This window comes from Cyprinus carpio, chromosome B19 (genome assembly GCF_018340385.1).
Source record: "Cyprinus carpio isolate SPL01 chromosome B19, ASM1834038v1, whole genome shotgun sequence".
In the NCBI taxonomy this organism is placed as follows: domain Eukaryota; kingdom Metazoa; phylum Chordata; class Actinopteri; order Cypriniformes; family Cyprinidae; genus Cyprinus; species Cyprinus carpio.
Window position 1 is genome coordinate 15649588 of NC_056615.1, and position 10835 is coordinate 15660422.

The 10835-nt window shown below is 34.7% G+C and overlaps 2 protein-coding genes across 6 annotated transcripts; both read left to right on the plus strand.

The window, feature by feature from the left end:
- Positions 1–286: 286 nt before the first annotated feature.
- Positions 287–6717, plus strand: si:ch211-199g17.2. Of its 2 annotated transcripts, none has more exons than XM_019124758.2 (14): positions 287–432; positions 1094–1159; positions 1248–1319; positions 1425–1558; positions 2119–2232; positions 2308–2365; positions 2831–2911; positions 3021–3848; positions 3917–4075; positions 4184–4326; positions 4497–4610; positions 4697–4754; positions 4843–4926; positions 5233–6717. In XM_019124758.2, the coding sequence occupies exons 2-14, from the start codon at positions 1138–1140 to the stop codon at positions 5829–5831; spliced, it is 2466 nt and encodes an 821-aa protein (XP_018980303.2). In that variant the 5' UTR covers positions 287–432; positions 1094–1137; the 3' UTR covers positions 5832–6717. The 2 variants fall into 2 exon arrangements, with proteins under 2 accessions (XP_018980303.2, XP_018980304.2); XM_019124759.2 differs by lacking the exon at positions 287–432 and adding an exon at positions 459–985.
- Positions 6718–7632: 915 nt separating this feature from the next.
- LOC109111761 (synaptonemal complex central element protein 1-like) lies at positions 7633–10706 on the plus strand. Of its 4 annotated transcripts, none has more exons than XM_042746075.1 (10): positions 7633–8050; positions 8167–8214; positions 8437–8514; positions 8589–8693; positions 8774–8821; positions 8917–8971; positions 9269–9361; positions 9645–9708; positions 9852–9918; positions 10344–10706. In XM_042746075.1, the coding sequence occupies exons 1-10, from the start codon at positions 8035–8037 to the stop codon at positions 10439–10441; spliced, it is 672 nt and encodes a 223-aa protein (XP_042602009.1). In that variant the 5' UTR covers positions 7633–8034; the 3' UTR covers positions 10442–10706. The 4 variants fall into 4 exon arrangements, with proteins under 4 accessions (XP_042602009.1, XP_018980301.1, XP_042602011.1 ...); XM_019124756.2 differs by having other exon boundaries at positions 7635–8050; positions 8455–8514; XM_042746077.1 differs by having other exon boundaries at positions 7637–8050; positions 8589–8663.
- The last annotated feature ends 129 nt before the right edge of the window (positions 10707–10835 follow it).

The window sequence follows — 10835 nt, forward strand, 5'->3', positions numbered from 1 at the left end:
GAGAGACAACACAATACTTTTGGATAGTTTATCACTTCCTCGGCCTTGAAGGGGAAGGAGATCACACTGCAAAACACGTTAAATAAGACGTGCTTGTTCATGTGAAATGTAAAGACAACGTATAAGATTAAAAAAACGACAATAGTGATACCTTAACTAAGTTTACACAAATATACATAAAGTGTTTTTTTTTTCTAGAAAATTCAAATTCGCTCATATTTAAATTTTTAAACGCCATCCTATTTTTAGCACTTGGAAGTCCAAAAGTTCAGTTTCCTCATTATAAGTTTCATTTCAGGAAACAAGATTTACGAACATTTCAGTTTATGAATATTCACGAGACTTTGCTGACGTGTTAATGAATATTCATGACTCTACACACCTCCAAACCACGCAGCAAGCATTTACACCTCACTAAAGAATAAAGTTCAGGTAGGCAAGCAAATTATCACTTTAACCCTTTGAAAAAACACTTAACCAGTTTTGTTTGATAAGTTCAGAGTTTTTTCAGACGAAGAGACAAGCTAATCGCACGTGCTTAGATGGTAGCGGGCGCTCTTTAGGAATCACAACTAACTTAAACGCTAGTTAAGTTACACTTTAAAAATACTTGATGCCTCTTTTTCTCGTAACAATGACATGTCGGCGGTTTCGTGTCATGTTGTGTTTATAGCCATTTTCTCTCTGTTACTCAACTAAAACTTTAATACTGTGAGTAAGAACAGATAACGATGGGTTGCAGTTATTTTCTGACGGTTGCACTCACTAGACTTGCAAAAGTTGTATGTAAACATATCATACCTTACGTTCGCAATGGAAAACTAGTTAGTGCCTAACGTTACATCATACTGTGTACAACACAGTAACGTTAAACATAGTAAAACGGTACATATTATCGAAGATTTCATTCAGACATTGCCAGACGACCTCATTGGTGAGAGGAAATTGTCATATTCCACTCAGTATACAGTACACTGCAGATATAGTAAGTGTAGGATGTTAGTATGCTATTCTGAATATACCTGTGGATAACTTGAACGTTTAGCCTACCAAGACACTGTTCTGGTTTTTCTTTCTCTCTTTCGCCCTCTAGTTGTTTCTCTGGATTTTTGTTTGTTGTCTTCTCAGCACCCAGTTATGTTTGCTCACAGCAGCCCAGGTTTGTCTGTCACATTTTCCAGCACACTCCTGTAATTATTTTACCATAGTTGTCCTCTTGGTGAAAATTGTACTGTATTGCGTTCCAGGGTGCCACAGTCACCTGTACAATTCCATACGTTCATATCTCCTCAATCAGAACAGAGCACAGCCCATCATTGGTAAGAGAGGGTCCAGCATCTAAAATTATTAAGTTCTTGGATTTAAAGAAACGTCTAAAATCTTGTAAAAAATAATTTGTGTGTGAACCTGTTTGAATGTTTCAGGTCTGAACTCCATCACAGAGGTTTTGGCATATAATCAGCCTGCATTGTACTTTTGTGATGTCTGCATTTTGAGGATAACCAAGGCTGATATCAGGAACCACATCATGGGCAGCATTCACAGATACAATTACATTGTAAGTTATTGGTTTTGAGATTTTTTTTATTTTTAAGATTTTCAACATGACATGACAGATTGCTGTGTTTTCTTCTCTATTTTATGTAAGGGAATATGAAAATATATTTTCTTTTATGTATTCTTACATTAAGTGCTTTCATTACATATTTTTTATTTATGCACGCTTACATTTATGCTTTGAGTTTAATTTTGTTATGTGCATTTTTTTGTTTTAGATTTAATGCATTTGTTTAATCTTTATTGAAGGATGTAGAAACTCTTTAATATATACACAATTATCTTCTGCTTGCATTGACCCTTCCATGGTACACATGGAAGCTGTAATACCTTTAAGCAAATCTGATAAGTTTTTCATAGTGGTGGTTAGAACATCTAGATACTCCATCATGTATGCTTCTTTATTATTTGTTTTTTTGTATCTTGTAACTTTGAAACTGCATGCTTCTCTTCTTGTCTTGTTGTGATTAAATGCACATTTTATCAACTACTTTTATTGTCTTCTGAGTCTACTTGCAGTAGTTCTCCTATGTAATTATTTTTTGGCACGTTCCGTAACAGAAATCTCATCATGCACATGGGTGGACGTCTGATACAGACCTGACTCTTTTGGCTCGCCCTCTAATGGATATCGCAAAAAAGGTTGAAAAGAAGGAGGGAACAGGTGATATACAGGTAAAAAAGTATCAAAATCGTTTTTGTTATATATTAATATACAGTCTCTTCATTAACCTTCCAATTTCTCTGATAGTTCTGAGTGTGGATGCAGTCATCTACAAGGAGATGGCATCATTGCCAGTCCCTGATGGTCTGTCTTTTATGTCTTATCTTATTGCTCCATTCAAAACTTGTGGAAAATAGCTGAAATTAATGAAAACATTGAGTTATATGTATATTTTCCATGCTAAGCACTTTAAGTAAAGAGCAGTCACCTCAGAAATATTTATCAGCGCTTATTTTCAAATATGTTGTTTGAAGCCTATTTATACAGCAGTTTAATGTTAATTATTCATTTAACAGATGCTTCTAACCAGAGTCACTAACAAATGAAACTGATCCAAGATTTAATCGAATCTAATTTAGTATTACAATTTAGTTCACATGAGATTTGATCATTTTCATATTTTAATGTTGCTTTAAATAAATTGGTGCTAAATGTTAGATTAAATTAACAATTTAAGGAAAGACAACTGGTTAGTGGCACTTGGAGGTGATTTTTGACTTGTGTATCTTTATTAACCCTCATCACATCTTCTTTTCTCAATTGTCTTAGCTTTTGTTCAGATGAAGAAGATCAAGGATCAGCCAAACCCCAATGCACCTAATTTGCTTGTTCACAACAGCCCGTCTGAAGGTATGGATTCTGCAATATGTTTAATATGACTTAATCTGTTTCATTATTATACTGTAGTAAGTAGATACTGATATATGTTTGGTGTATTGTATTATATGTTCTGTGAAAGGTAAAGAAACCAGTGCTCAAGAGCAGCAAGAGTCTGACAATATGAATGGGACTGCACAACATCCAACTTTAAGATGTTTGGTCCCAACACAGTGTGTATCTACGACACCATCGAGGTCAAAGTGTTCAAGTTGGATTGAACCCCAACACGTCTCAACCAATCCAACACCAAATCCATCTCTCCATAGAACCGCAGGTCCTGTCAAAACATTATTCACATGCCAGGATGTATCTACACCTCAGAGTCTAGTGGATTCTCATGTTTCATCTAGAAAACCTTTTCTAGAAAGCTCCCCAGCTCCAGTCCTCAGCCAACACATAAATCAGCATCAACCAATCCCAGTTAGAAGCCTTCAACGATACATAATGCCATCTGAAAACCAGTGTTGTACTGAAGCAAGGACAATCTCTGTTGTAAGACCACCAAGACAGTGTATCCCCATCAGAATTCTTGGCGAGAATGACATTGTGCATGCTGGTGAAGATGATGGGAACAATTCTGTCCAGTCATTTGGAGTCAGCTATGAATCACATCCAATGCACCTGGCCCAATCCATTCCATATGAAATCCAGCGGCAAACACCATCTCTTTCAGTGAGCCACATGGTACCAGAGTTAACCCAGGATCTATCAAACAGGCATGGATTTTTCAGGATTGAAAGCTCACCTGATAGTCCAGAGCCTGTCAGAGATGTGGAGATCGTTATCAAGCAGATCAGAACCCAAATGCTAACAGAAGCACTGGAACCGGCCACAACGCATGATTTAAGTCTGTTCCATGATGAGTCTAATTTACAAGAACCAATCAACACCAGCTGGGAAGCACATGGTAGTTTATTTATATATATAAAATATCATTCTTTTTGGTGTTTGTGTAATTCTCATTTATATTTACAGAGGAGCCTCAATCAGACACCTTAGCAGAGGAAAACACCTTTGTGTTCTCACAAAGTCCAATTGCCCAGTCTCCTCTTACTCAGACTCAAAGTCCTTCTGATCAGTTTCAATCAATAGAAGATTTTCTAGAAAATTACAATGGTCGAAAGCCTCTTATCGGTGAGTGTATCTGCATACTATGTAATCTAGCAAAATAATCACATACAAAAGATGATGCATTGGTTTAAATTCACTGCACCAAACTGTGTGTGAGCATGTTTGTCACAGGTCTACAAGCTATTATTAAGTGCCAGAGCGTGGATGGGAATCCACCTCCGTGCTGTTACCTGTGTCAGCTGTGCTCTTTGAAGCTGAAGAAGAAAAAAATATTCCGCCATTTGACTGGCTGTGATCACCAGCGAAACTACTTAGTAAGTGTTTCTTTAGGTAGCAAAACTTACTCTCTTGCCAGCAACTGAATTAGTGAACTCTCCTTATCTATGCATAACACAATTTGCACATATATGCTATACAAGATATACAAAAATTCTATTGCTAATTCACCATATTGCTGCTTATGTAAATGTCTTTGTGTCGGCAGAAAGCTCTCCATCCGAAGCTCTTGCCTAAAAAGCATAAACACTGCAACACAAATGAGATGCTTGAGGATATTGCTATCCAGCTGGAGAAAGAGGATGGAAGAGGACATATTAAGGTACTACCAACGTTCATCTTATTTTCATAGTTATAGAATTAGATGTGATTGTGCAGAGCTGTATGGTAACGTCATGTTGTTTATAGGTGATGAGGTTGTCTGCATGTCTCATGAGTGAGGTACTGGAAAAGGATTATCATTGGTGTAAGTACAGCAGATGAAAGCACAATACATACTTGTTATACCTGCCTCACTATATTATTTATTATATGCATCATCTCTTTATCAAAAGGCATGAGGGTGTTGAACTGTGGAGCCGATGTGGGGTGGAGATCAGGTCTGTTGTCTTTAAAGGAAGGAACTAACAAAACCACAGGTGAGTGAGTGAATGTGTGTGTATATAAGTGATGAATACATTCTTACATACAGCCTCTTTAAAATAGAAAAATAAAATGGAAAACTGCTACTTTGCCCTAAACAAGAAATCTTAAAAAGGGAAAAGGTGCTCATTTATGGGTAGAGATTGTAATAAACACCAACACAATTGGATATTAAGTGCCTTACGATTATTTTCTAAATGTTTTATTATGTAATTTTGATATTTATATTGGAAAACAAACCAAAAATAATTAAGAAAATGATTACAGGCAGACATTTGATAGATTTTCTTTTGTTTCACAAGGTTCAAGTCAGACTCTTAAACGTCCAGCAGAGTCTATGCTGCCCCCTTCTGATGCACGGGCTTTTATAGCTCCTGCTGGAGCTCCAACCCATCAGATGTCCAAAAAAATAAAGAAGGATCATCCTAAGAAAGTAGTATGTACAAACAAAGTTAAGGAGCCTGTGTTTAAGGTAAGCCTGTCACTGCAGGAGGGACCTGTTATCATTGAGAGAACATCTCTAAGAGAGACAACCACAGTGGCGCCTGAGATCGAAGACCAAAGCCCTGCAACCACATGCACAGACAATGATGCACCGCCTTTAGAGACTAACACACATTCTGAAGTTCAAATGAGCTTTCACAGCTGTATGTATGAGACACAGTTCACAAATCCTGCTCATTATGCATACTCGGGGCAGTTTGACCAGTCTCAGGTTATTCAATGTCTCGAGCCTTCTCTCAGACCTAGGGACTGTGGTCCAGTGGATGAGGTGGTCACTGTCACGTATGCTGATTGGCCGCTGCAGGACTGGTCTTGCAATAACAACCAGTGGATTGTAATGAGGCAAAACAGGGATGGAAGTGATTATTCTGAGTGTACAAGTTACATGCAGTACTGATGAGAATGAGTCTTGAAGCATCAACAAAGTTTGAGCACTTTTTTGAGAAGATGCTGAGAAATGATTTAGCAACAGAATTCCATCCAAAGGGTTTTTTTTCTTTTCTTTTCTTTTTTCACTATTACAATATTTTTCAGTATTTTTTTTAACAGCCATGTCTCTGAAGCTGGTAAGAGATGGGACCGAACCATTACTGAGTTACTAAATTATTTGTATTTAGTAAGCTTAAAAACTTAAAAGGGCTTCTACATAATATATAGATATTGTTTGTTCTTATCTTTAGTAATGCAGAACAATACACTGAATTTGTCAAAACCTATGCTATAATTTTTTTTCTGTTCAGAATTTAATGGATTTTTCATCAGTATTATTCCTTTAACTTCATCCTCCATCAAAAAGACATTATTTGTTAGTTACTTCCTACCTTAGCTATATATATATGTATATATATGTGTGTGTGTGTGTGTGTGTGTGTGTATATATATATATATATATATATATATATATATATAAATATATAATATACACACACATATATAGTAACATTCAAAAGAGCATTGCTTTGTTCCACTTAACAGATATAAATATTTTCTGTAACCAGTGAATACATATATCTGTTAACTTGGAATCAGTAACATTAACTTTGAATTAGTATTGAACAACAGATTTATTATTTGCTGGTATGCTGTCCTGTGTCATAGCTGAGGTCAGCAAGAAATACAAACACATGCATTTATTACTGACTTCACAAGAACGATTCCTGTTTATAGACATTCATAAGCCAAATGGTTGTTGTTTAAGTTATACATGTGAAATGTATTGACTTTTGTTCAAATGTATGCTTTAGAATCCAAAAAGTATGTCTATCTGGTTTGAAACTACAAGCGTCACATGTAGTTTGTTTAATATATATATATATATATATATATATATATATATATATATATATATATATATATATATTATTAGTAGTAGTATATATATAATTTTTATATATATATAATTTTTTTTTTTTTTTTTTTTTTTTTTTTTTTAATGTTAGTGTTATCAGCCATTAATATTCTTGAAAATGTGATCAAGTTGTAGTGATTCATTTAGGGAGACATTCAACCATGTTGACTGTTTAGTTCTGTTTAATCCAACAATGCTTTTGTACTAAACAAGCATTACTTTTTATGTTGTTTCGCTCATTTTGTTTCTTTCACTTCATGATGTATAAGTTAGTATTGTTGTTAGACCAAGAGTAATTATTTTTTAGAATCAGCCAGGAACATTTTGACAGTATTTCTTCATTTTTGTCATGGCTATAAGAATTTAATATAAAGTTCTTGTTATCACAAGTGTTAATATAAAAAAACATTTGTATTGCAATTGATTGTTTTAATAGTAAATTCATATTTCTTCAATATTTTTTTTTTTTCACAAACCTATAATCTGAATTGTGTGATAATGTATGAGACATTTTGTAGGCTAAATATTTATTTGCTATACTAGAAAGGCTGCAGTGGTGAGTAGTCCAACTAAATTTTTTTGCATATAAAAATAAAAATATATAAAATATATATATTTATATAAAATATAAAAATAAATGTATAGCCTGAATCCACTGTAAGTCGCTTTGGATAAAAACGTCTGCTAAATGCATAAATATAAAATGCATAAATATTATTATATTATTTTATTATTTTATATATATATATATATATATATATATATATATATATATATATATATATATATATATATATATAATTATTATTATATTTAATCGTAATTCCACGGTTGTTTTTTGAACAGTACCATGTTTAACCACGTGATGGCGCCAAATGACCAGTTTACAACCAAACCGAGGTTAAGTGACGTCAAGAATGTGACTAGAAAATTGTTGCTAAATCAGTATTTATTTTTGTAAATTAATCAAAACTTCATTATCGCATAATAATTTGTATAACAAAGGCATTTTAAATCAAAAGGGTTTTTACGACAACATTAGTATTAGTAGTTTAAAATACAGATGCGCGTGAACAGCAGTTAAACGGACTCTTTTAGTTTGTGAACTGACCTCAGCAGTCGCTAACTGACTTCTAAAGAACCGTGTACAAACGAACTCATTCCCCTCAGTTTATTTACTCTAATATACTTACCTCACAAATTTAGATATATATATAATTTTTTTATTTACGTTTTATCAACTGGCGTCGTAATGAGTGTGATACTTGGTGGGTTATTGTTTTGCTTGTTTGTTTTTGTGTGGAGGTGTTGGCTAGTCAGCTAACTTAAGCAGGTTGAGTTTGATTTTCGAGTACTGCAGCTTTCTAAATATTGTTTTGTGTAGAGTCATCATTCAGCATCGAAGATATTATAAATACTCCGGAAAGCCCAGGTATGACGTGACTCATTAACGAGTTAACATATGCATTGTTTTACATTACATCTGATTTTAAATAATATAAGTAACGTTAAGTTAAAAATTATCCTGGTAAACCGATGAGTTTGCTACTTCTCACATTTTACCCCATTACATGGTGAGGGCCTAACCCATAAACCAGATCTTTTTTCTCTGTCCACTCAATGGGATTTAATGCCTTTGTATTTGTTACAAAAGCATTTGGTCTTTTTATAGGCAGGCGGGCAGAACCGAAACCAGCGGAGCTGTTAATCAAACTCAGGAAGCTACAACAAGGTCAATTAGCCTCTTTAGACTGTAAATCAACACATTTTATGAAGCAAAAATAAACACCCATATATTGATTTCAGCCAAAAGACACTTTGAAGATGAAGTGAAGGAAACTATGCTCCTCAGAGGTGCTAGGAAGGAGGAGGAAGATGCATGTATGTATATGCTCCTATTACTCCCAAATGGTAAATGAGTATGATTCACACAGTAGCATTCATTTAAATGAGGGTAAAACAGTAAAGAGCAGTGTACTTTTTTGTTGCAGTAACTGCTGAAGCTCTACAGTTGGAGGGAACACTGGATGAAAAGGAAGGTACTCTAGTCTAAAACCAAACAATGAGCCCATAAATTACATAAGCTTTGTTTTCAGATATATTTAGTGTTAACACAAATACTCTTCTCATAAAGAGTTAAACAGATCTCTGCAGCTTAAATGTGAGGACCTCCAGCTGGAGGCACAAAGGTAAGCATACTTGGGTATCTATAAAACACTCATTGGTATTTAGACACTTCAAATGGGAGCTGCTCACATGTGAATCACTACACGAGTCACCAACATTGAGCTTTGGTCTCAGGTCAATGAGTTTTGTAAAGGGTGTGTAATGTATTCACTCGATACCTTACACAAATCATATTAAAATAGGATGACGTTGAGAGCAGCATTTTTTTTTTTTTTAACTTAATGTTAACACAGAAATGTTTGAGACATACTAGAAGGCCCCATTTTATTTGATTTACGATCTAACTTGTAACTTTTTAGGCAGCTTGAGCAGAACCATCATCTGAAAGAGGAAGCATTAAAGCAGTACTGCTTTCAGATCCAGGAGACCAAACTAAAGCACAGAAAGATTCGGTATGACTTACTGTTTTTAACAGAGAAGAGAAATGTTTACATGTCAGAAATAGACATGAGATGCTCTGTCATTTCTTAGAATGCCATTGCATGTATTGCCAGAACATTATTGCAATGCCCACATTCAAACTGAAATGCCAAAACCCACTAGTTCAGCAGCACAAGCCATTACTGATCGTATCAGGAATAAATGACAATTATAAAATATAAGAGCATATTTTCTTATTAAGAGAGACTGCTTTTAAAATTCTAACTTATTTAAAATAATCTAATTTTATTTTAGGATGAAGTTTGAGAATCAGCTTCAGCAATTAATGGAGCAGCATAGAAACCTGTCCACCGTCTTTGTAAGTGGCCTATGAGAATGGATATTGAACTAAAAGCAACTGAGTTTTCTTTATTTGTAATTGTAAAGTGGAGAGTGCTTTATTCATAGAACAACAGAATTTTATAATAGCTTTTGTGTTCCTTTTTTCTTTTCTTTTTCCAGACTCCACAAAGACTTCCAGCAGAAATACAGTCTGCAGAGTACACCACTGAGCAGCTGTTGAAAGCTGGTACGTTTTATTATTCATTTTGTTCCATTGCTTAGTTTTTATGGTCCTTTCCAGTACAACCAGTGTGTAGTTGTGTGCTTAGTGGGACATTTGATCTGTTCTGGTTTCATTTAGACGTAGAAGTCAAATTAGTCCAGTCATTTTTCCAAAATGACTCATTTGGCCAGTCAACAAGACAGTCATTGAATTCAGAATAGCATATTAGCAGACTACTTTGCTGAATAAAGTTATGGCAGACATATTAAGAGTAGCATGATATTCTGAATTTATGATGGGAGTGCGCAGGAATGTAACCTCATACCCAAGTGTCTGTGGACCTAGAACTGAACTCTTAACATTGGACTGACGGCCCTTAAACAAGAGACCAACATCATCCTTACAGTAATCTGATTCTTTCCTGTGTGTTTGTGTGCCCATCCCTACAGAACAACAGAAGCTGGAGCAGTTGACCAAGCTTCTGGACGGGTTTAGCCTCACCCAGAATGCAGAGATGCACATGGACACTTGTGAAAAAGCACCATGAATACCTCAAACTGATTTTGCAAACTTAAGCTGAGTATCTAATACCTTCCAACAAATATGAATTTTACAGAGCAGCAGCTTATATATTCTTTTCCATTTTGTTCCATTGTTCTAATTTAACTTGTTACCAACTGTATTGTCAACAAATGCTTGTGAACAGATACTGTTTAAATCCAAAATCAAACCATTCCTTACCTAGAAACTGAAAGTTTCTTAAACCATTTATTTAGAATTTATAAGACACAATAAAAAAAGTTTGTAAACAAGTCTAAATTCCCCAGGATTTGCATTTATAAACAAACAAAAAATTTAATGATGACACTCTTATCAAAATTCAACTCCATCATACTTCTAGATCAGATATTCCTCATTAGATCAGCTTCCAGTTTCCATAA